A 25,996-nucleotide genomic window follows, 5' to 3' on the forward strand; every position below is an offset into this window, starting at 1 on the left:
AGGACCAATGCTGATTCCTTTAATGTTATATTATTGGCCAATTTTCATAGTGCGAAATGTCAGTGTTGCACATTTTAACACACACACACACACACACACACACACACACACACACACACACACACACACACACACACACACACACACACACACACACACACACACACACACACACAAGTGTAACTCAATTGATTCTAGCAATTTCCCTCTAACTCACAATAATCACTGTACTGTGGCAGTCAGTTTATCAACTCGTGTGTGTGTGTGTGTGTGTGTGTGTGTGTGTGTGTGTGTGTGTGTGTGTATGTGTGCATGTGCATGTCTGTGCGTCTGTGTGCGCATATGAGTGAATGTATGCATGCGTGTGTCTGTGTGTGCATGAGTGCGCTGTGTGTGTGTGTGTGTGTGTGTGTGTGTGTGTGTGTGTGTGTGTGTGTGTGTGTCTGCATGTACGCATTTCAGTTTATAGCATTAATTTGTTTGATGTAAAGGTCACACTGTTTATGGAACATCAGGGTTAGGGTTTATTTTTTGTTAAATTTAACTCATTTTTTCTCACTCCATTAACATATCCCTCTCTGGGTGTTCTGTCCTCTATTCATTAATTTACACAGTTATTCTTTTATTTTATTTTCCCAGTGAAATAGAAGGGAGGGGAAAATCAATGAACAAGGTGAGTGCATGCTTAGATGAATGGAATGAGAAAAGGAGTGAAGGGGTGCCTTTAAAAATTTACCATCACTTATGTACAATTTTCATCAAGGCTAATGACCTCCGCAGAGCTGAGAGCAACCTGAGGTAAACAATCACACACATACACATAAATCATACACATAGAAAAGATGTTACTTCTTTTAACCTTTAGGCTACTGTGGTATTTTCCCTGATTGAGCATTGAGTCTCAGTGAGAAGACATTATAATACAACCAGTGTCACTAGTTACACTAGTTACATCTTATGGTGTAATATGATTCAATACAAAAAAATATAATTATAATCATTACGCTAGATTATATTAGTATTAGTGCTGTCAGGCGATTAAATTTTTTTAAATTAATTACAGGATTTGTAATTAATTAATCAAATTAATCGCATTTTAATCTCATACCTACTAAAGGTCCCCAAATGAAGAATTTGAATTCTAGGACATTACGAAATTGTAGTGCATGACTAATAAATAGATTGACCAAGAAGAGAATATTTGAAATCCACATTTTTATTGGTTAAGTGTGCTTTATAAATGAAATTCAAAAGAAAAAAGTCCAAGCACATCAGAAAACCCATTAGGCCAGGTGGATTTCTCAAAAATGCAATACAATTACAGTTAAATAAAATAAATAAAATTCAGAAATAAAATAAGGCTGTCTCAAATAGGCACATAAGCACTCTCAATCAAAATGAATACTAAAGCTGACTCAATACAGCAATTCAAAATGAATACTATAACACGCCTCTAAATAAGGCAACTAAATAGCAAGATGCCAACAGGCTTTTCATTTAAGGTAAGCTAACGTTCAGCTCTGTGTCCTTGACATGTTTTGCATTTAAAAGTTAGGCTGGAGCTGCTTCGGTGATATGAAAATTCTCTTTAACAAAAGGTATAAACTATAATAATAATGATATTTTTATTATTATTATTAATTATAATAATAATGATGAATTAGATTTATCTAGTGCTTTTCTGGACACTAAAAGACGCTTTACATCAGATCCATTATTCATTCACTCCTCATTCATACTTGGTGATGGTAACTACATGTGCAGCCACAGCTGCCCTGGGGCAGACTGACGGAGGCGTCTACAGCGCAGAATCACTGCGTTTTTGTTGATGGTCCCGTCTTTGTTCTTTTTATAAATAAACTTTCCGCCCAAAGGTCCGAGTGGGCTTGCCTCGCTCTCCTGTGTCGCGTCCATCTCTGTTGTCGTCACTCTGCTTTTGACTAGTGGCGCAGGTAGGAAGTAAAGTCACTGCAGCCTACGGGTCTCTCAATGGGCCAAATTTAAAATGCTTGCGCATTGACTTGCCACTCGCGATTAATTGCGTTAATTTTTATAGCGCGTTAATTTGCAGCGTAATTAATTAATCTAATTAACGTGTTACAGTGACAGCCCTAATCTAGTGTATTACTGCAGTTAATTAAAATGTTGGTGAATGATTCTGTTTAAGTAGCCCTGATAATCTATACTGTATGTGACAATATATGTATTACTAGAGGTTCCATAACAATAAACTGTGTGCTTTCACTCTACAGTAAGTCTGTTAGTTGGCATATTTTGATCATTTCTCAAAGTCTTCTTTTTTTAAGTTTTAAAGCTTTAAAAACACAGGTCATTAAAGCTGCTGTGGCATCCCTTCTTTAATTTATTTACCCTGCAGTCCAATTGCTGCATCTTTGTTGCTAAAAACCAAAAAAAAAAAAATCTCCATTCAAGTTTCCTGGAGTTCACAACGGCACTGAAATTTGATTAAAAAGTGAACGCACAGACACACAGACAATGACTCCTTGGATTTTGATAACGTCTGCAGGTGAACTGGACGTAGTAACTGGAATAATTGTTCTGACAGCTGTGATGACAACTGCGAACACTCCAATGACAGACTGGACAGAGAAGTGGCCTCATTCCCTCATTCACGAGCATCTATTTACAGTATGTGTGTGTGTGTGTGTGTGTGTGTGTGTGTGTGTGTGTGTGTGTGTGTGTGTGTGTGTGTGTGTGTGTGTGTGTGTGTGTGTGTGTGTGTGTACAGTGCGTTACAATGCGTGTATAAAAAGTCCATGTTTTAAAAATAATCTACGCTCAAAAAACTGTTTTTTCACATCCTTTCAGGCTCCGTTTGATTTGGTTAAACAGATATTGCTTCATTTTCAACCGAAAGGCAAATAGCTAAAGGTCAGAAAGAAAGGATGAAAGGCAGAGCAGATAAAAAAAGGAAAAAACATTCACAAAAAGGAGAAGGAACAGAGAACAGTTTTCTGTTTCATAACACTGCTCACTCTCCTGCTATTTTTATTTTTTAAACACTTTGTTGAATTATTGATGACTAAGTGAGCCTACTATCCATATTCCTTTATCACACAGTGTTCCTGCTTTAAAAATGAACTCCTCCTCACTGCCTTGTCGGACACATTCTTTAAGTAAACCCAAAGATGTGTTTTGCCACGGTGTACAGCTGAAGAGAGAAGTGGCCTGTTAATGGAATTTTGTCAAGAACTACCCTCTGACAAAGAAATTTTATTTTAGAAAATTTGTTTTCTAGATTACTACTACTTGCTCTAAATCACGATTAAAACCTCTTGCTATCCAAAGTACTGAGACACAAAGACCAGCTCAGCCATCCTTTCCTTGTAGACAAGACGGCTGTAATTGTAATCTTGTGTACAACAGCTTCTTCACATTAAAGACAAACAACTCCTGTACACACTCACACCTACGACGGCGCTACCTACTGTTCCTGTGTGCTGCCCCCAGCTCAGCCATTTATTTATAATCAGTCATCAGCGTAATGATGATATTCTTTTTCATTCTCAGTGAATTTGTTTGCCTCTTGAAGTGTTTTTAGCCTCCTCCACAAACAAAATCTTTGTTCTCTATTTCTCTAATGAGTTCTAACAACATTTGGGCTCAGTTCATGTTCCAGCCCTGGCCAGTGCCTGAACTATCAACACCAACCATCACTGCTGCTCACAGCTCCTCGTCTTATCTGGTCTAACCATGCTGGCAGTGCAGCAGAATGAGCTTAGTTGCTTGGTAGCTACAGCTAGCAGTGACTTAGCCATCAGTCCAGCGTTGTATCTGTCAGATATGTGTGTAAATGATAGAAAGTTGATCCACAGCAGTTGCATGGAATCAGATGGAAAAGTAGTTTTTGACAATTGGTAGTGTGACATATTACTGTAAGCTACTGTTCTCAAGCTACATAATGGAAAACCTGGTGCTTGTGGTTAAAACCAGAAATGTCAGAGGCACCATTCTAAATGTTAGAAGTCATTGTAACATTTTTTGGAGGTGGGAGGAAGCTGGAGAACCCGGAGAGAACCCACGTAGACATGGGGAGAACATGCAAACTCCGCACAGAGCAAGACTCCAACCCTGACCCGCCTTGTGTGGCGACAGCGCTACCCACTGCATTTGTATAGCGCGATATCACATCACTAAATTGTTGTGTGTGTTTGTGTGTGTGTGTGTGTGTGTGTGTGTGTGTGTGTGTGTGTGTGTGTGTATGTTTGAGTGAGCCTGCAGCTAATGGTTTTTCTCTCAGCCTTCATCCAAATCTGTTTTCTATTTTAAGCCACCTACCCATTCCTTCATTTTTTTTCTCACCATCTGATTCTAAGAGTGTCTATTAATCCATCTTAATTTGATCTTGATTTCACTGCCACTTTTTCTTCTCTCCATCCTAATAAATTATCCTCCATTTATGGTATCCATTTTTTGTAATCTTTTAAAAAAGGTTCTAACTTGAAAAGACCTTGAATTTTATCCTACTTTGCAAATGCAGTTATGTTTGTGTCCGCTACATGTTTACGGCATTTTACAGAATTAAAGAATTATGTTGGTGGACCGTATTAATCCCTCTGACATTTCTTTCTTCATCCCCTCTATTTATATGTTTATATTTTCTTTACCATTTACTCACTTTCTCCGGAGGACCACCAGCCTTATCCTACATTCAATACATGGTTTCCCATACAAACTACGTAGGTAATGGTCTGAAAGACATGTGTTTGATAATATATTATTATATAACACACACACACACACACACACACACACACACACACACACACACACACACACACACACACACACACACACACACACACACACACACACTCTCTTTACATTGTATGTCATCTTTTGATTTACTTGCATGTGATGGTTTTAATGGCATCGATTCTTCATGGTCCAGAGAGTATTTTGACCCAGTCTCAGTCTCTCTCTCTCACTTTCTCTCACCCTCCCTGTATCTCTCTCTCTCTGTGCGTGTATGTGTGTGTGTGTTTGTGTGTGTGTGTGTGTGTGTGTGTGTGTGTGTGTGTGTGTGTGTGTGTGCGTGCGTGTGTGTTTGTGTGCTTATGTGTGTGTATTTATCACTGTCCTGTAAACATAAGAAATATTTATATACTGCACTATCTGTAGTTGGGTGGCACGGTGGCGCAGTGGTTAGCGCTGGGTTCGAGTCCACCTCTGTGCGGAGTTCGCATGCTCTCCCCATGTCTGTGTGGGTTCTCTCAGGGTTCTCCGGCTTCCTCCCACCTCCAAAAGCATGCGTTTCAGGTTGATTGGCCGTTCCAAATTGCCCGTAGGAATGAATGTGTGTGTGCATGGTTGTATGTCTTTGTGTGTGGCTCTGCGGTGCACTGGTGTCGTGCCCGGAGTGTCCCCCGCCTCACGCCCTATGCCGCCGAGATAGGCTCCGGCCTCGCCGTGACCCGCTGCGGCGGATACAGCGGTGGTAATCTGAAGATCTGACTATCGGTAGTTCTATCTCATCAGTATAGTGCTGTGAATAACTGCACTCCCTAAAGGCATCATGTTGGCTCAAAGTAAATCTCAATTCATTAAATTCCATGAAACCCACTTTCTGCACTTTTAATCTTTCTTCTCAACATTCTTATTTCTGATTTTATTTTATTTTATTTCACACACTAGTTTTCTTTCCTTATTCTAACCTCTCTTTTTTTCATGTTATTTCTCTTGACTCTGCACATAATCATGTTTCATTGTTGTTGCATTTGAGGTACTCAGTCCTTTGAATTTCCTCCTCCAAACTAGATATTCCATCCTTATTGCTCCTCCTTGCATTTCATAAATTTCCTTGTGACAATCTTCCGGAAATGTTCAATATTATTTTCTTTTTACAGCTTCCTTAATTCCATTTCCATATTTAATGTCTGCCCTACTTTTTCTGCATTTTTTCAGCATTGATAAAAGGGTGGTGAGTGAATTATTGGCCTTTTACAGTATTTCATTGTATCTTCAGGAAAATTACTTTGAGGCAAAGACAGAAGACATAACTGAAAATAATGTGTTTTGTGATTCCATTTCCCCTGGAAAATCTCGTTCATCATTTATCACCCTCTGGCTTTTTACTATATTATTTTTTTTCAATCTCTTTTATCTGTCTGTTGCCTTTTCACAACCCTTCACTTTGTCATGGTTTTTGCCCTCTTTTACCCCCATTTCTTACTCATCATGTTCTTTTTTTTTATTTCTACCCATCATGCTCTTACTCATGCTTCATGCTCTTACTTCGTCTTTTTGCTGTGAAATGAGCCCCCTACAAAAAATTAGAAGTTTACCTCATATGACAGACTTTTGGAGTTTGAGTGATTTTAAAAAGACAAAGTGGCTTGAAATGCTTTGATTAAAAATAATCGTGAAGACTATACCTTCATACCTTGCAGCAAAGGTACGGTATTTTGAATTAGAGTTGTTATGGCTTTTTATTAGCAGCTTTGTAGAAAAACCAGTTAGTTTGCAGATAGCATGAGGTAGTGACTTTTTTCTCTCTTCAAGACCATTTATGAGCTTGGTGTAATACAATACTGGATCAGTCGTTCTACAAATAAAAGTGTTGAAAAATAATAACAGTGATGCCTTTCTGAATCCACATCTAGGTTAAGTAAAGAGTAAAATAGAAGAATAAATAGGATAAAAGAGAGAACACGACAGACAGTTTAAAAGTAGTAGAAAGTGATAATATATAGGTCTATAAATGCCAATATAAGGACCACTTGTGGAGTGAATATTGTTTTCTAATTGTGCTGAACAGTATTGATTGTCTAGGAAGAGATGGATTGGAATGTGAGTGTATGTCTTCAATATTAAATGTAATGAAATACATTTTATTCACATCATAATATACATAGGCATCTGTCACCATGCAAATTTCTTTGCACTGAACTGCATGTGTGTACAACACTCCTACCTCCACCAGATGTGGCGTTGGATTGAAGCCGCACAGGTTGCACACTTGACTTTGACACTGCGTACAGCTGTTGTAGTTGGGTGGATCAGAGCTGCCAATGTTCAGCTCTGTTTTACAAAGAGGACAGTTTTCTTTTGGTTTCTGAGGCTCTGGGGGAGGAACAGGAGCTTCTTTTTGCTCCTGCTTCAGTGGTGCTTTCTGTAGATGAGCAGGGGCTTGTTGATTTTGGTGTCCATGCTGTTCTTTTCGATGTGCAGGAGACTGCTTTTGTGACATTCCTTGCTGACCTTGCATGTTCTGGTCTTTTGGGGTTGGTGCATGTGATCCATCCATTTGGGGGCCTCCCATTTGAACAGGTGGGTAAGGGTTTTCCTTTTCGCTTAATGTCTGGTGACCCCCCATTTGGCTGGGTGCATGAGGACCCCCCATTTGGCTGATTGCATGATGACCCCCCATTTGGCTGGGTGGGTGAGGACCTCCCATTTGGCTGGGTGTATGATGACCCCCCATTTGGCTGGGTGCATGAGGACCCCCCATTTGGCTGGTTATATGGGGACTCCCCACTGGACCAGGTACCTGTGGACCCCGCATTTGGCTGGGGGCATGAGGGCCACCCATCTGGCTTGGCGCATGAGGACCCCCTATTTGGCTTGGTGCACGAGGGCCACCCATTTGGTTGGGTACGTGAGCACCCAACACCTGACTAGAAGCATAAGGTACACCCATTTGAGTTGGTGGATAGGAGCCCCCCATACCAAATTGTTTGGCTACAGGGGTCCCTTGTTGTTGCTGTTTGTTGTCTTGAGTTGCATTACTGAATACCACTTTGCCTCGAGCAGGGCCTGGCTGTGTGGAGGCAGTGGGTAGAGGGTCAACATTTATCAGAGTGCTAGCCTGATTAAGAAGTGATGCCCCAAAGCCAAACAGTTTGGTCAGGCCATCCTGAGCGGGAGGAGGGGCCTGACTCTGAGGTCTGTGGGCTGGGGAGGAGCCAGCGCTCCTTGTCTGATCATGATGCCGTGTCATAGATTGGTGCATTGGAGAAGCACGACCCAAATCAGGCTGAGAGGGAGCTTTGGTAAGGCCAGGGAGGGGCACAGCACCAGGGTGGGGAATCCGTGGACCTCCAAGCTGGCTGTGGCCTCCCATGGTACTTCCAACAGCTTCTGGTGCTCCGGGACCTCTCTTGGAGTATGAGTCATACTGCATGCCTTGTTGAGATGACCTTGTCTGAGTCTGTGGGCCACCAGGGCCTTGGTGTCTCTGTAGGCCTGGGGAGGTATGATGAGGAGTCTGTGCTCCTGGCTGGGATGTCGGAAGGGACTGCGGCTGAGACTGGGGGTATTGCTGGAATTGGGAGTATGGCTGGGACTGTGAGTATGGTTGAGTCTGACTGTAGGGCTGAGTCTGCTGCTGCTGCTGGATGGGTTGACTCTGTGCCAAAGGTTTGGGTTGTGCTGCAGCTGCTGCTTGCTGTGTGTGGGCTGGCTGAGTAGTGGGCTGCTGAGGCTGGACAATGGGTTTGGCTTGGTGGGATGGAGAGTGAATCTGTTGTTGGCTCTTGGAGCGAGGAGTAGTCATGTCAATGCCAAGAGCTCTCTGCATCTGACAATTCAGACACAACCATTCCTGGACCTGCAAGTGGCAAAAAAAAAGTTTATTATTATTTAACAATAAACATCAATCAAATGCGATGTTGCAATGGATTTTGCATCTTTGAAGCTCCCCTGGAGTTAATATAAAATCCTGCAAATTTGAAGAATGTTTGTTTGGAATGATACTGTCTGTAAAGAAAGGTCTTTTGTAGCTTTAAAGAGGAATGAGAATGGAATTCAGGAGAGCACAAATTCAACCAAGACCAAAACATTCTCAAAAAATCTATTACCCTTATCTGAAATCAAACCACTTTCTCGTGATTCATGATTATAGGATTTAAACATTTAAATATTGTGGGTCCAGATTTTTGTTTGGATCGGAACATTCTGCTCAAAGGCTGGATCTGCCCCTTTGTTCAGTGCCACTCCAAAATTTAATGGGGATTGTCTGGACAAAAATCATCATTCCATCAGGTTTCATGAAAATCTGCTCAGTATTTCATTTTTTTCATTTTTAAAGGTACATTTATTCGCAAAAAACAAATTACAAAATAATCAAATTCACAGTACAACAAAAATAAGTGATAGACAGCAATGAATACATCACCACCCTGTGAGAAGAAAAGAGCAGCATGAGCACAGCAACTTGGAACCAAATAAAATTGAACAAACAGGACAAAAAAGATTTAAAAAAAAAACAATTGCTCTGATTTGTCTGTAGTTCTGATCAGTTTAAATCCTATAATGACTCAGACGATATATAAACATCCTTCTTCCAACTACATCGACCCTTCATTTGTGCTGGCAACTTCAGAGCTGCATGTGACGGAGAGTGTATTTAGATAGCTGTATGAAAAATACAGTTCATTTTTCTTCCAGTAAAAAACAGAATTGCAGAGAGAATAATTGTAATCAACCAGAAACAGGGGGAGAGAGAGGTAAATCAACCACAAATTGGTTGCAGTGATTGTAAAGCCAAAACCACAAGCATAACACGCTCATGGACACACACACACACACACACACACACACACACACACACACACACACACACACACACACACACACACACACGCACACACAGAAATCAAGAGTGGACACAAGCATGACATGAACATATACAACAAGAGCCACATACAGTCACATGAAATGAATATGAAACAAAAAAGACATCACCCGTCCTCCTTCTCTTCTTGTCCTTCCTCCCTTCCTTGTCCTCTTCTTCTTCCAGATGAGAGCTGACAGCGGTTCGTCTCCGGACCTCGCTTGGCTCTCTAATTTCTCCTGACGCTATAAAGTGTGTCACCCTGCTCTTGTAATTTTACTCTTATAGTAGCCTTGCATACAACCAAAACAACCCTTCCTCCGTAAATGATGCTATTTTGGCTCAACCACAGTCAGTAAGTACAGCCAGTGTTTCTCCCATCCCCTTTCCTTCCCATAATGCAGTGCGCAAATGTTACTGTATAATTCAACCTGCTGACAACTGAAACATCTATCCATCCTTTTTTTATGTGGTGTCACAGGACAAATTGGCACCATGAATTTGATGGTGGATGTAGAAAACCCATGGAGGGAAAAACACGCTGCATCAGTCATGTACACTAACTGAGCAATTCCTCCCATTTTGCTTTCCCAGCCTGCTTTGCTGTCTGGCATTTTATGGCTTGACAGCGTTACTGATCCCATGTTTTGTTAACTCAGCAGCTAGAGCAGCTAGAGCCCCTGTTACAGCCTGACATCCTCCTTTCCTCTATAGCATATTCCCTTTTCAGCTACCTTTCTACTCCCTTATGCTTCTCTTCCCTCTGTTTGACTCTTTTTCACATCCCCTTTTTCCCAAACACTGTCTAAATTTTCCTCGCTCCATCTTCAATCCCATTTTTCTGATCTCCGTCTGATGAAGTTAAAAATGCAGGTCTCACTTTTATATTAGCTAAAGGAGATTTGAAAGTGTAATTTTGCTGTGCAGGATTCTCCTCCCACTGCATTGTGCCGCTATAATTACAACTGATGAAGATGGCGAGAGGGAGATGAAGAGAAGTAGATAGGGAGGAAAAGGAGGGGAGTGCTGATGTTAATGAGCCCCTGTCTAGCCCCCTGCCTTATACAAGCTAAATCACACAAGAAACTGAAGAGGAAAGAGAGAAAGAAAGAGGAATGAAGAAACAAGAAAGAGCAGAGAGACCTGAAGAAGGAGGGTGAGGAATCAGCAGCTTTCTATTCCCAGCAGCTCTTCAGCGTTCACCATGTCAAGCTTAATCATTAGCAGAGCAGCAAATCCTTTATATACTTGAGTCCTGCTGTCAACAGGTGAGGACGAATCACGCTGCTTGGGGATTGCTTCAACAGTCTTCCTATACACATGCACCTCCAGAGGTGTTCATGATGCAGGTATATTTGGTTTTACATGTCAAAGCTCTGACGAAATCTCAACTTCAGCTTTGCTTTGAAGCACTAAAATCTAAATAGATATAGCTAACAATGAGAAAAGATAACACAATTAACAGCCCTAGACATTGATAGCAACTAAAAAAAAGACTGAGCATGTTTGAGTGTTGTCAAATAACAGCTCATACAATGCAGCTCAATATTTGAACTCATAGTAACTATAACTTTAACGTGACTGTGATGTTTTATTACAATTGAGAAAACAGAAAAAGGAGAATGGAGAACGTGGGAGGGCCATGATCTAAAAAAGGGGATATTAGATTCCTTCTTCACCTTTGTCTAGAACGAAGGTGGGAAAAAAATTTCACTGGTGGGCCACACACAGTTCTAAAAATTGACAGGTGGGCTGGATTACTACTACTCTACACCTTCTCTTTTGACGGTTTGGCTTTATCTCAGTCACACACTCACAATGTCTTCCCTGTAAACCCGATGCAAACACACAGACCTTTGGATAGAGCGTTGTCATCAGAACATGGAGAAAGAGACACACGATGGGCTTTCCTCCCACACAGACAAACATACAGTGTACACACTTATTCACAGACATGGCTACTAGCTGTCAATGTAAAATATTCACACCACAAATCTTCAAACTCTACAAGAACTGAACACAAAGAAAACCCAAGGTGTGATTCATATTGTCTGCATATATTTCTTCTTTTCCCGATCACAATAATGACTTGAAACTATACTCCAATAGCACTCTCATTTATATTTAATTTTGAAAATGCCTTTATTTCCAGGCAGCTGTCAACCATACTACTCCACCATCACATACAAGTTGGAAACTATCCCATGCAAGAAGCCACCGTCCTGAACTGCCAGCACTCCACGGACCATTTGAAAGATAAATACCTTGTTCAAGGGCACCTCGACAGATTTAATCGACTCCTCCACATAAGGAGGTGTCATCGCCACTCTGAATCATCATATGGTGGTTTTTCCTTTAATTTAGCCATCTTTTTAGTACAATGATACATTATAGTCTAAAACAAATTATCAGCTTCAATATTAAGCACTTAACCATAAGATGATACAGTAAATCTGTCTAACATCAGGGATAGGATTATACAATAATAACATAACTATATACCAATACCAACTTCCTACGAAACACATTGTTTTTAACCTATAATTGCCTGGGCATTTTCTTTTCTATTGTGAATTCAAGGGAGCAAAAGCACACAAGTTTAATGCCTTTGTTAATGTAAAATAAGACCTCAGATAGTTAAAAAGAAAAAAACTCTCTCAGACTTTATATGATGACAGTTGGAGCTGTCTACAGTCCCCCACTATTTACTAGTGGGATGAAACAGCAGGCACAGAATTAGGCTATAAAAGCTGCTTCTAAAATCTATAATAACTGACATTTGTTACTGTCCACCTCAATGAGGGGAACAACGGTCGAAGGTCTAATAGAGAAATGCAAGTACAACATGCTCACGAGTGTCACGTCCAAGTGAACTTAAATTAAGCCGCCATTGTCTACAAATGTCAAACATAACGATGAGAAAATGAAGGCCACTGCAGGTGATTCAGGCTGCCTGTGGTTTGATGCTGTGGTCTAGCTTGAGATGCTCTCAAATATCTATATACTCCATACACACACTCCTATACACACCCATGCAGTGGTACTCCTTTACAGATATATAACAGAATCCTTAGACACCTCCACACCGTGACGTGGTGCCCAGCTCTTAATAGAACTGTCTATCAACCTGATGCAAAGCCTCTCAAGACAGAGGAGGCACAGAAAGACAACAAACATACAACAGTAGGATTCTTTGCAATCATGAAGATTAGGATAAAAGTTTTATGTCGAGTCAACATGAGAAGAGAGGAGTACAGATGCTTTTAGTACAAGTGGTTTCCTATTTCCTTTATCATCAGAGATACTGTCCTTAATTAAGAGATGTTTTGTTGAAGGCCACAAAGAGAGACAGAGATACTTTATTGATCCCGATGGAAATAAATTCAGTATAAGATATTAGGAAGTGGAGGTGTGACAAATTACAAATTTACAAACTGTCATTAGTAAGATGGGAAGGGCAGGGAATGGCTCCAAGTTAGACAGCAAAAAAAAAAAAAACAGCACAAAATCTGCATTTCCACTACTTAGCACAGACTTTACTTGACTCAGATTAGCATTGTCCACTTTTTCACAGGTTATTCTCCATTGTGGAGCAGTGCAAAGCTGTTGGCACAAATAAGAAAAATCATATATCCGTAACACTAGGAGGCAGTAAAGGGTAAATTATTTAAAAGGTCAATAGTGAGACATTGAGACATGGGGTTTTCTCTTCAATTCCATTGTCAGCTTCTGCTGCGGTTTGTGCTTCAAGGTCAAGATTATTTCACAAACACTGAAGAAATATGTTTATATACTGTTTTGGTAAATTTACTGAGAATAACCTGAAATGCTGGAACAATATTGTTGCCTCTTTTTAAAAAAACAAAACGTTTTTATCATAAGACAGAAGATGATCTTCCCATTCTTAGTATGCCTCCTACATAGACAAGTTCAGCAGTGGGGTCCCTGTATGACATGTATGCTGACATTAAGGTTCTAATACCATCACTCAGTGACTGAGAGGTTCTTATGGCCGATTAAGATCGATCGAGAACCTTCCTGGAAGTATTTCACTGAGCACAACAGCCAATTGTAGAAATGCACACATATTCTCTCTCTCTCTCACACACACACACACACACACACACACACACACACACACACACACACACACACACACACACACACACACACACACACACACACACACACACACACACACACACACACACACACACACACACACACACCCCGATTTCATTTCCAAAACATCCATTTACTTAATTCATTCTCCAGCCCTTTAGAATAACCTTGACCATCTTGATAATTTTTCTTCCCTAACATTTATTCAGTACATTAGCTTATCAAATAGTAACATTTCCTTATTTTTAAGTAATGCACTCAACTGTCATGGCAACTAAGAAAAAGAGTGGTAGGGGATAATGTCTCTCAACTTGTTCAAAAGACAATAATTACAAACTTAGCATCTGTAGGGCCCATTTAATTAAATTATAACCCTACTCCATAATCCAACAAAGCATTTGTACCATTGGTACTTGGCCGCGAGGAAAGAATACATAATTTACAATATTTCAGTTTTATAATGTTATCTGATTCTGAACGATGTTTTGTTTTGTGACACATTACCAGATTCTCTCCACCACATCTGTCTTAAGAGTCACTGTGAAAATACTGTCTGACGTTGATCAGTATAATGAACTCTTCAACCAATCCACCTGGTTGTTTTTGTGTAATATTGTTAACAGACAAATTGAGTGTCAAATAAGAACATAAAAAAATACATCTTAGTCAAACTCTGAAATACATTAAATATGTTGAATTGTTTTGGTTGAGTAGTAAAGAGAAAGAACATTACATTAAATTTTTAACTAAGAATTGTTCTGAATTGCTCTGTCCTGAATTATTGTGATATACAAAGATTTATTTTAGAAACATTTTTGTTTTCCAGTGAAAAGAAGTTGAAATCACAACATTGCCACATATAGGTGTGGATATTTGCCATCAAAATAAGATGAATATCATTTTTGAGAATCTCAGCATACAAATACTGCAGTTACGCTGTAATTTTATAGATGTATACTGTCATTAGAAGGTAGGTAAACTTTCTGCTGCTTTCCATCAAAAAGATGGATGTGTCAATATAAAAACAAACACCACAGTTTCAAAAGTAAGGATATGCTAGTCTTGTTCTGACATAATTAGAACACAGTGAAAGATTAGCTACTCAAGGATTTAATAATGTGGAGTCAAGCTTTAATAAATGTAAATACCCAATAAACCTTCTAAATTCATACATGGCATTTTGAAAATTTAGAGTATTATCATACTTAATCATTCAGTTACTGAAGATTTATAGAACAGGGCTTTGCTCATTAAAGTGCATTGACCATTACAGCATGTTCATGCGCTTCAATCAAATGAGGCTATTGATTTGCAGGTGTTTGGAACCTGCATCTGTCAAGTACACTTTGAATCTCCCACAGGAAGTGTGTTTATATACATATATACAGTGTATAGATTTGTGTGAGTGTAACTAACTTGTGATTAAAGTCTGGGTCTAATAATTTACTATGATTAATTTTTTCATGACTAAGCATCTTGTTTGCAGTGGGTCAAAGCAGTAACATTGTGCTCTAGGTTAAATCATTTAGCGACTGTAGTGAATATTGAAAAATAGCACTTTGTGTTGTATTTGGAAAGAATACTTGCACTGGGCTGTTTGTATGATCTGGTTAATGCAACTAGGTTTTAAATAGTATATTTAAACTTTTCATGGGTTCATTTTGTTTCCATATGCAAATGAGATTATAGATAAATTCATATTTTCATCTCCTATTGTTTACAGTTTCAACAGTTCACTCTGCTTTTTCCTACTGAATGTTTATTGGTCACTTTTTACACAGGTTAAGGTACAAATGTGTGCTCATATTTGTGTGAAATATAAGGTGATGCTGAGGTACTCTTTGGGAGTGACCGGGATGGATAGGATCGGGAATGAGTACATCAGAGGGACAGCACATGTTAGAGTTTTGGAGATAAAGTCAGAGAGGCCAGACTGAGATGGTTTGGACATGTCCAGAGGAGAGATAGTGAATATATTGGTAGAAGGATGCTGAGTTTTGAACTGCCAGGCAGGAGGCCTAGAGGAAGACCAAAGAGGAGGTTTATGGATGTAGTGAAAGAGGACATGAAGGTAGTTGGTGTGAGAGAAGAGGATGTAGAAGACAGGGTTAGATGGAGGCAACTGATTCACTGTGGCGACCCCTGAAGGGAAAAGCCGAAAGGAAAAGAAGGAGAAGATACACACACATACGCACACATTTTTGTGTGTTTGTGGTAAAGACTAAAATAAATATGAACAGTTAAGCACACTGGACATTCTTAGACTTATCTCAGAGGCAAAGAGTGACTTTCTCACAGTATATGATCAATTGATTTAACATTTTAATTTTCTACTTTGATTAGACTCCTTTGATGACTTTGGCAACCCCAACAGAGACATAATGTCGAGGACACACAAAAAGTGTGTGTATTCTTCCACAGAGAAAAATAAAGCAATTAGACATTCAGATAGAGCCAACCTGTTTGCAGGGGTATGAGGGTTCGTATCACTTCCACCTCAAATAGTCTTATCATGCATGGACAAAACCCTGTCAGTTGGCTAGCCCTTTATCAGTCAATGCTCTCTGTCCTTTTATCTCCATGTTCTTCATATCCTTTTGGTCTGAGCATGTGTGACAGAAGCTAACATAGGGTCCCTCTTCAAGTGTTTCATGATGGGCAGATTATCAAAAGTGTGTGGACATGAATGTGTCAGAGATGTGAAGAGAAGGTGTCGTTGGCTTGTCTCAGTTGTTAGGGGGTTGTATGATTGAAGTGACCTGCAGCATTAGTCATTTCAGTCACTGTCCCTAAACAACCCTATCTTCTCTACAAATTATGACTTGTCTCAGCAACATTAAATATTATGTAACTTCTTTTGGAGTCTAAACTTAACCAAACTTGAACAATTGCACTGCCACAGTTAGTTATTTATTTTCTTTAGATGAATTTCTTTTGAACTTTCCAAAATTTGGGTTATAGAATGTGATGACAGATGACAGGGGCTGACTCACTGACACATAATTTAACCAATTACAAAAAGAGGGTAACGTCGACATGCCTATGAAGCGATTACTTTAACTGGACTCATCACTGTGTATAAACTGGGTCTTTTTTCAGCACAGGTGCTGTCTCTCTATCCCTCATCAGGGCTCAGTCACCACCAGAGATAGGCATTCATCATTTAAGACAGCTCATTATAAATTCCAATGCTTCAGCTCCTGGGTTTGCAGTTGTGTGTGTGCAAGTATGTGTCAATGCCATCCTGTGTATGTGACTTCTCTCTTCCAATCCAACCCAGCTGCAGCCCCTCTGCTGCTTTCTCCGCATGGTTAATCATCTTCTTCTTCTCCTTTCGGCTTTTCCCTTCAGGGGTCGCCACAGCAAATCAGTTGCCTCCATCTAACCCTGTCTTCTGCATCCTCTTGTCTCACACCAACTACCTTCATGTCCTCTTTCACTACATCCATAAACCTCATCCTCTTTGGTCTTCCTCTGGGCCTCCTGCCTGGCTGTTCAAAATTCTGCATCCTTCTCTCCACATAGTTAATTCATGTGCAAAAAGAATCCAGGTCTTTCCAGTTTCTCTCCCGTACTAACCCACTTCAACTGATACCAACCATACTTGAAGAAGGTATGGTGCACACATTGGAAGTTGAATGTGAAAAACGCATAAAAAGCACAGAGGAAAAGAGGGGTATAGATAAGAGCTGGGGACAAGAAATTGAAATATGGAGGGGGAGAGGGTAAAAGAAGACATGTTTGAAAGGTAAGGCGAGAGGAAGTAATAAAATCATCCATCATCCATTCCTGTTTGAACATGCTGCATGTGCTTTTGCAGATAATCAGTCATCCGGGTCAGGGTGAAGGTTGAGTCCACCTTTGAGTGGTCCTCCATGTTCAACTGTGGATTGAGTACCCTTTTCTTATTTGGTGAGAATGACAGAATGTGAATGAACCTTTTGGGCTACAGAAACCACCTTTGCTTCACCAGAGGTCACAAACTCAGCATGTTCAGTTGGGTCTGCTATTAGACACAGACCCAACTGGGCTAGTGTGGTCGTACCAGGACCAGACGCCGATACCAAAACATTTGTACACATGACAATGAGGTACAAAAAAACAATTGCGACTTTCAAGCTTTGTTATCATACTTTGAAAATTTGGTCGCAAAGTGGCTCCTTCACAAAAAGAAATTCCTGGATTCATGTGCATCTTACATTTAAATGAAACACACAATCAATATGTGAGTGATGGCAGTCTGGTATACAATTCTTTAGGAGCTTTCTTGTTCAACAGAAATATTTTTGGGGGATTTCAAGATGGAGTAAACGACACAGAGCAAGGACGGAGATCTGCAAGGACAAAAATGAAGTAACAAAAAAACAGAAGTTATAAATTCTTGCTTGTCTATGTCTTTTGCACCCATTTTTCATGGCAGTACATGCGTGTTTATTTCTTTGTTAGCAAATAGAGTAAGTGGACCCCAGTGACCCACACAATTATGTTGCTATCACAGTGACTCCCAGCAGTCTTTGCCACCTTAATGCTACAATATTTTCACTGAACCTTGCTCACGGAAACACATCAGGCAAACTATCAGGCCACTATCAAAACATGCACCTATTAAAATACGGACTAATAGCTTGCATGACATTTAAAGTGGATGACCTGGTTTCCATGGCGAAAGCCATGTCCCACTGCTAAGGTTTAAAAACAATTAACATCCAAGAGTGTCACAAATAGATTACCAGGGTAAAGGTGCCTGGAAGTTGCAAATAACAGAAAGCGACAGAAAGTTCCGAGCTCTATGAATGAAAAAGGGGAATAGAAAAATATCCATTGCAGCAAAAACTACAAAAGAAGAAGAAAGTGTGCCTAATTAGTACAGATTAAAGCAGGACCACAGTCAAGGATAGTGGTGTTGCTAGTTCTGCAGTGAGAGTATATTAAAGATCAACGTGTCATGAGAGATTGTGGTAAAGCTGCTATGATGGAAAACACTGAACTGATCGACAGGTCATTGAATTTGACTTATTTACTATTTTAAATGTGTCACACATTACTTCGATGCACAAGTAATTTCTTAGTTCAGCAAGAAGTTTGGCAGCAATTTAAAATTTCTTGTCTCCTTTTTATTCTCAACAAACTCGATCTATTTATTTTCTCATGAGATAAGTTTAAACATTTGTGAAGGCTGCAACTACCTGCCACACCATGAATTTAATTTATTTAACAGGGATACAAGACAAGCATTTTTTAAAGACTTACTTTATTTTTCATGATTGAGTGCATGCTGTTAAGTGAACTCTTGTTATGTGTTAAATCCGAAATTTTAATAACTTCCTTGTCTGTGTCCCTTAGAGCTCACCATCCTCCAGGCAACTAGGGAAAAAGTCAGGGAAAAAGAGCAGCTGCATCCCTCACTCATAAATAGATCGGGCTGGTTGATTGGATTGCACCATCCTGCTATATCCAGAGGGGTGTGTACTGCATCCTGATCATCTCCACACAAGTGTGAGAAGCAGAAGAAAACTGTCTTCTTTTGCCTGCAATATGAATTGGCCAGCAGAACTTATAAATCGTACTTCATGCTTGTATTCCAGAAATATCCTGTTAATGTAATGTAATTTGATGTGAATTTTTACGATGCTTTTAGTTTTCTTACCCATGTTAAAAATGTCTAAGCATGCATAATGAACAGAACTACTTTCTTCTAGCTTCTCCTGGTTTTTGGTTTTCCCTGGCCCTTCACATGCTGGTTTGTAGCCATTATATTACAAAGTGAGGTAAATAGGTGGACTGCAGAGGAGCAGAACTTTTAGGAGGCTATAAGTACAGCTGACACTCACTGTATAACATTAACTGTTTCAGCCATGTGTTCTGATGATGGTGACACACTTGGAGGTACAGTTGAAGAAGAAAAGTGAGAGAAAAAAAAATTATGAGGGAGAGGCAGCTCTTTCACAGACTGCAGACTACAGATGGATATAATGACTATTTTAATTGTTTGATTAATGACCATTATGAGCTGGAGGAATGCTCACTCAGGTCCTATTTCTTGTATGTAAACTGACCGTTCATAATTAATCTGTCATGTTGATCTGCCGATGTTATCACACCAGTGTACAACCTTCAGTATTAAACTATCGTTCTTCAAATGACATTTTCATGTTCTGCATTTGAGACTCTCTTCTCAGTATTCACTTCACTGTGCAGCCAGTTTGAATGAAAACTTAGTCATAAAATATGTTAAATTGAGTCTGGCAGCAGTAGTCCACCAGAATGTGCATTTTGTCCACCACATCAAAAGTAAAGTTTATTTGTTCAGCCAGAGGAACAGAGACTCTAAAATACATCAGTACCATACCTGACTTCAGATCAGGTAGGAGCTGGACCTTCAACGTTATTAATTTAATCAAAGTGACTTACAACACATGCTGTTTTATGTATTGGTAATCTAAACCTGTACAGTTTACCACATCAAAGCTGTCCCCTCTCTTGGTTTTCTCAATCCCACCTCCCCATGCCGTTAGTTTTTTTTTTTTTTTTGTGAAACTCTACATCATCCAATTTTATCTAGCTATCCTTAGTGTGCATTTGGTTCTATATCACAATAACTCTAGCCAGGCTAATACAATACCCAGTTACAACTGGGTTACAATATTATATTTATCAGTTTGAAGCAAGGCATTGCATACCAAGCTTTGCACACAAGAGGGATATCATAGACCATGTGACAGATTCAACCCATGGTGCCAATAGTTTTCAAACAACAGCAACCCTTTTCTTATCTCGAAATAAAATCTGCTGCACAGGCACCAATGGTGAATATTCAGAAGTTTGAATAGGACCATCATATAGTCAATACGCCTTGATATGTCATTATGATCACATTTGGTTTCTGTTTTCTTGTCGTCAGTGCTTCCTGTTTTGACACACCCACTTGTCTCTCATTTCAGATGCTCTACTTCCTGTCCCTGTGTCATCACCTCTTGTATGATTATCTGCCTTGCCCTGACTGGCTTCACCTGTCTGTCATTACCTTTCCTCCCTTGTGTGTTTAGACGGTGTGCTGTCCTTGGTCTGCCCCAGTTCATCAGAGATTTTTAGCATGTGAATGTTACTGGATTTCCATTTTGGTTTCTCTTGGATTTAGACTTAATTTTGTACTTTAATTTGTACCTGATTTTTTACATAAGCTTTTGAATTGTGTTTTCAGATAATCATTGCTTGTGTGTTTGGACTGATTTTTGTGTACTGCATTTATTGGGTTTCAGTTCAATTTGAAAACTCATTCAGTGACAATAGCAAAAGCATTTTATTTTCTGTGGGTTATAGTTTTCTTGAACATTTTTTTTTCTTTTTTTAAATTTTATATACTGGTTTGATCCCCAAAGGGAAATTAAGAACGCACACTCTAGCTACTGATTCAAACGCATGCATACATATATATTTGTGAGTACAGGCCCCTGTATCACACACACACACAAGGGGGCCTGTAGGTATGCAGGGGAGGTAGAGTGGCAGGCAGCTCCTTCTTGGTGCGCCTCAAATGAGCAATTTGTAAAGGGGACATCACCTTGCTCAAGGGTGCCTCGGGAGGTGAGCTGACACCTCCCACTGTCAGCTCACCTCCGGGTATTTTTTTGGGGGGTGGGAGCGGGAATTGAACTGCCGATCTTAAATCATAGAACGACCCGCTCTACCGCCCGCTTTACCACTGAGCCACTGCCAAGACATACCTAATTTAGGGAAATAACGGCTAGGTAGCCATGACGCTGTTACTTTCACAGACTAATAGTTCTATAACACACACTAGCCTTAACAAGTAGGGAACACAGCATGTATTGAATGTTACTTTTAATGTATCTTTAACATCATTGCTTTGATGTAAGGAATGATTCATACACACTTCTCTCCCTGCAGTTTTTTCATTGTGTTCCTATTGCATCTTAATTAATCCAATGATACAAGTGACGGTGACGTTACTGCTGGAAGGTCTGGCCTTCGCTTAGAAGTGACAGACACAAGACCCACATCCTGTATTTAACACACTCAACATTTTAAATATTTGTAAGTCAGAGACTGTACTGGTGATAAAAATGTTTCTTTCATCACCAGTTAGTTATCTACACTCATTGAGCTATAATGAAACTTTAACAGTCAACATAAAAAGGCTGTTTGAAATGAGGGAGGACAAACAGATAAAGACATGCATGGCAGCGAGCAGCTGAGTGTTAGTGAGGCCGTTTCAAGATGATGGAATAGTGCTTAACCAAATCAATCACTTTTAACAAATTTTCCAAATGAATGTGTTTATGGAGCCATCATCTGTCAATACAAAAAACTGACATATCAGATGTGGAGTAAGGAATCTTTAGATAAAAGCCCACCAGTGGTTTTTAAAAGATATGAATCCATACCATAAGTATTCTATTTTTCTGGTGCATTCATTATTCATGTGAGAATTGGTGCCAGTGTACACAAGTAGTAATTATATAAAACATGGCCACCATTCTCGTTCTATCTAAATTTGTGCCTGGGTGTACTGTCAATGCCTCCACATGTGAGTTGGTGTGGGAGCCCATTTCCACTGAGCTGTCAGAGCAACTGGAGGCTTTCAAATAAGATTTGTGCTGCTTGGCAGAAGTTTATGCCGACATTGGGGCTTTAGATTCACCGCTCACTCATGGAGAGCCATCCATGGCAGAAGGCTGCGGAAAGGAGGGAAGAGACAAACTGAAGATCTGCAGATGGAGAAAGTGGGAAGCAGACGGAAAGGTCAATAAAAGGCTGAGGGTGTTGGTAGTGAAGGGAAAGAAGAAGGAAGGAAGAAATACGACAATAACATTCTGAAAATGAGACAAAATGAAAGAGAAGGATGACATACTGGAAGAAAAAGCCTTTGCTCCATTTAGTTCAAAGAAGAACAGAACTCAAGCACAGCTTGGAAAGTGCATTTCACATTATTGTTGAGATTTACACTGAATTGTAATCATTTTTCTCTGCCGGTGATGATGAAGATATACCCTCTCGTTTAGGTCAGCTTAGTCCTTCAGATTGGAAATAACCATTACGGTGATAAATATAAACGTCGGTCTCAAGTGTGACCTGAAGACACCAGCACAAAAGAGGCAAAGTCTACCAATGATGATAATTCTGTTTTTTTGTGGTTGCGGGTGTGGGAGCACTTAAAGGTTTAATTAGCCATGATGAGCAAGAACTAAAATGTGAAATGGACTGGAATATTCTCCAAAGCAGACATCAGTGGGCGTGATAACATACACTTATCTTGTACGTGCTCACCTCCACTATCTGTCTCTCAAATCTTTGACAAATCTACATCTTGTCTCATCTCATCTCACTGTGTCTCAATCAACTCGCTTATTAATAAGTCGGACTTAAAAATAATATGTGCATAATTACAATGTGTTCCTAATCTTAATTTCATCAGCACCAGAAGCAGTCAGAAGACGGATGGTAGATAGATTGATCCTGTATTTACAGAATATAAATCCCGTATATTCTGTATATGCAGAAATGTACAATATTAAATGAGTCATCATGAAAATAATGCGAAACAAAATGTATAGCCAAAAAATTGTTTAGTGTAATCTGTAATATTTCTATAAAAAGACTCTGTGTGTGTTACTGGCTGCTGAACACTGAAGTTGCAGGCACTCATATAAATACTGTGTGATGAGCAGGTGTCAAGATTTGAGGGGAGAGAACAGACGAGCATAATCTGCAGATTTACCTGTAAACTAATTAATCAAGCGTGCAGATTTGCACTCTTGCTGTCTCCTCTCTCTTTCACACACGCACACACACACACACACACACACACACACACACGCACACGCACACACACACACACACACACACACACACACACACACACACACACACACATACACGCACAATGAGCCCGCTGAGCCTAAAATTAGTATGCAGTCTGTTGAACAACAAACAGACTACAGGGAGGAAGATGTGCTGCCAAAAAGCTTAGATGACAAATGACTGAGAGGCAATGATGAGATGGCTGCAGGTAATCAGGACCAAGTCCGTGTTAACAACAGTGGCTAGTTTGTTTAATTTGATGGAATTCAATAAATGTTCCGTGGGTCATCTGCCTTCATCGGCAAAGAATCACTCTGAGAGAAAACAAAAAAGTTCTTCCTGGGAGTTAAAACGTATCATTTGTCAAAAACAGACAATTAAAATGAAATTTGAAAATGTCAAAATGTCTATTTTATTCCAAAACGTCACGTGATGAGGTTCTGGACCTCATTGCGGCCACAAGATCAGCCATCAACAAGAACAGCCTTTCCTTCACAGAAGTAGCAGCAGTGGTTCAGTGGTAGAACAGGTCGATCCATGATTCAAGGATCGGCGGTTTGATTCCCACTCCCGCCTAATCATTTGTAATTGTGTCCTTGGGCAAGACACTTCACCCTCCTTGCCCTCAGTGAGGGACCCACTGGTGTGTGAATGTGTGTGATTGTTCCGGTGGTGCGGATTTGCGGCCACGCCTCCCTCAGTCTGCCACAGGGCAGCTGTGGCTATTGATGTAGCTCACCATCACCATGTACGAATAAGGAGTGAATGAATAATGGATCCATGGTAAAGCGGCTTTGAGTGTCCAGAATGGTGCTATATACAGTAAATCTAATCCCTGACTGGTCTTGACAATGGTCGTTGGAATACGAATAGCACTGACAACACCTCACAAAGATCCTTTCACTGCTATTAAAAACTCATGGAAGTTTTAGAAGAGCTCGTATAAATAAATGAGTTTTTGTCAAATTTAAAGCTAACGATTTACTGTTCTGTATATTTTACTTTAAATTAAATTACATTTATATCAGTGACAATATTGTTGGTTTGTTGACACAATAGTTAAATAATTCTATTTCTACTTAACCACCCAGGCATTTTAGATGAGAGCCTCGAAGCATTTGTGTCACTGATGAAAAGAAGTTTAACTGCACATAAAATGAAAAAGTATGTTAAATGAAATAATGAATGTTACTTCAGCATATGAGGTTAACATGAAACATCAACATTATCCCTCACCATTATGTCTGTTTCTGATGTACACACCAGCACACTGGTTTACGGAAAACTTGAACAAGGGCTGATGCATTTTCACATCCACTCCATACTCCACACTACGTTTTTGGTATAAAAAATAGTTATATCATGGTTCTGTTCTTTTTCGATGCTCGGCAGGTCTGTTTTTGTGTTTAGCTCGTTTTCTCTTGACAGGTCAGGTTGTGACAGAGGGTGTGACTGGCTCCTGACAAGGTACACCAGTTCTCACTCTGCTCATCAGCCTCATCTCAAAAGGCCTGGCTTTTTCTGTAAGACGGTGCCAGATAGTTCTGTCCTGTTCAGTAATCTTAGTGTTCGTGGTTGTCTCTCAGCTGCTTGTCCTTTTTTCTAGTTTATGGATTTTTTCTTTTTTTTTTTTTTGCTCTGCTGCTTTTGGTTCTCTTTTCTCACTTGCGTTTTCAGCCTGGCTAATAAACTGTTGATTTTTCCACTTTAATCAGTCTCTGCTCCTTGGGGTCCAGATTCAAATTTGGTTTGACTCAATTTCAAGCCAAATTCACTTAAGATGTTCAAATTTTATTATGATTATTTCTGAGTTCCTGAATGCAGACATGTCCGTCCAATTTCAGTGGCTTAAAACAGATTTGGAATTTATATGCTCTGGCTGGAACACAAGTTCTGTTTTTACAAAAAGCCCCAAAAGCATAGTAACACATAAAAGGGAGAAATTAAATGGCTTGAAGTGCATGTTTTTGAAGGTGCGAGGAAGCCGGAGAACCTGGAGAGAATCCAAGCAGACACAGGGAAAAACATGCAAACTCCGCACAGAGCGGGACTTGTACCCAGACCCGCCCTGTTGAGCGGCAACAGCGATACACACCGCACCACCGTGCTGCCCTGAAGGAAGATAAATATTCCCTAAATCATTTTGGAACTGTGCATCTGTTTGTTGATGCTGAGACAAAAGAAATGAAACCAGTGAGATTATTTAAGTATCCAGATTTACAGTTATTGGTGCTGTATGTAAATGTAGTGCTTGGTGTGACTGAACAGCTGGGGTGGACAAAATATTTTTGAGACGGAGCTGATGATCAAAAGGTTTTGCTGAATTCTAGAATATTTGGAAGAGGTGACAGTCTACAACCCTTCCAATTGCCAGCATTCAGTGATGAGCATTAACTATTGTGCCCACATCTTTGCCAAATATGCTTTTTCAGGAAACAGCTCATATAAATGAGCTGCAAGTGCATGATGAGTGGGCGT

At 39.9% G+C, this 25,996-nt stretch overlaps 1 protein-coding gene across 1 annotated transcript in view; it reads right to left on the reverse strand.

The window, feature by feature from the left end:
* The window catches only part of bsna (bassoon presynaptic cytomatrix protein a), an 88,345-nt gene that overhangs the window by 55,403 nt on the left and 6,946 nt on the right, over positions 1-25,996 (reverse strand). The window contains exons 2-3 of the mRNA XM_068342533.1: positions 7,681-8,569; positions 6,935-7,275 (exon numbers count right to left, since the gene is read on the reverse strand). Of these exons, the coding sequence (XP_068198634.1) occupies positions 6,935-7,275; positions 7,681-8,569 (1,230 nt within the window). The remainder of the gene's footprint in view (positions 1-6,934; positions 7,276-7,680; positions 8,570-25,996) is intronic.

Source organism: Antennarius striatus, chromosome 2 (assembly GCF_040054535.1).
Source record: "Antennarius striatus isolate MH-2024 chromosome 2, ASM4005453v1, whole genome shotgun sequence".
NCBI lineage: Eukaryota > Metazoa > Chordata > Actinopteri > Lophiiformes > Antennariidae > Antennarius > Antennarius striatus.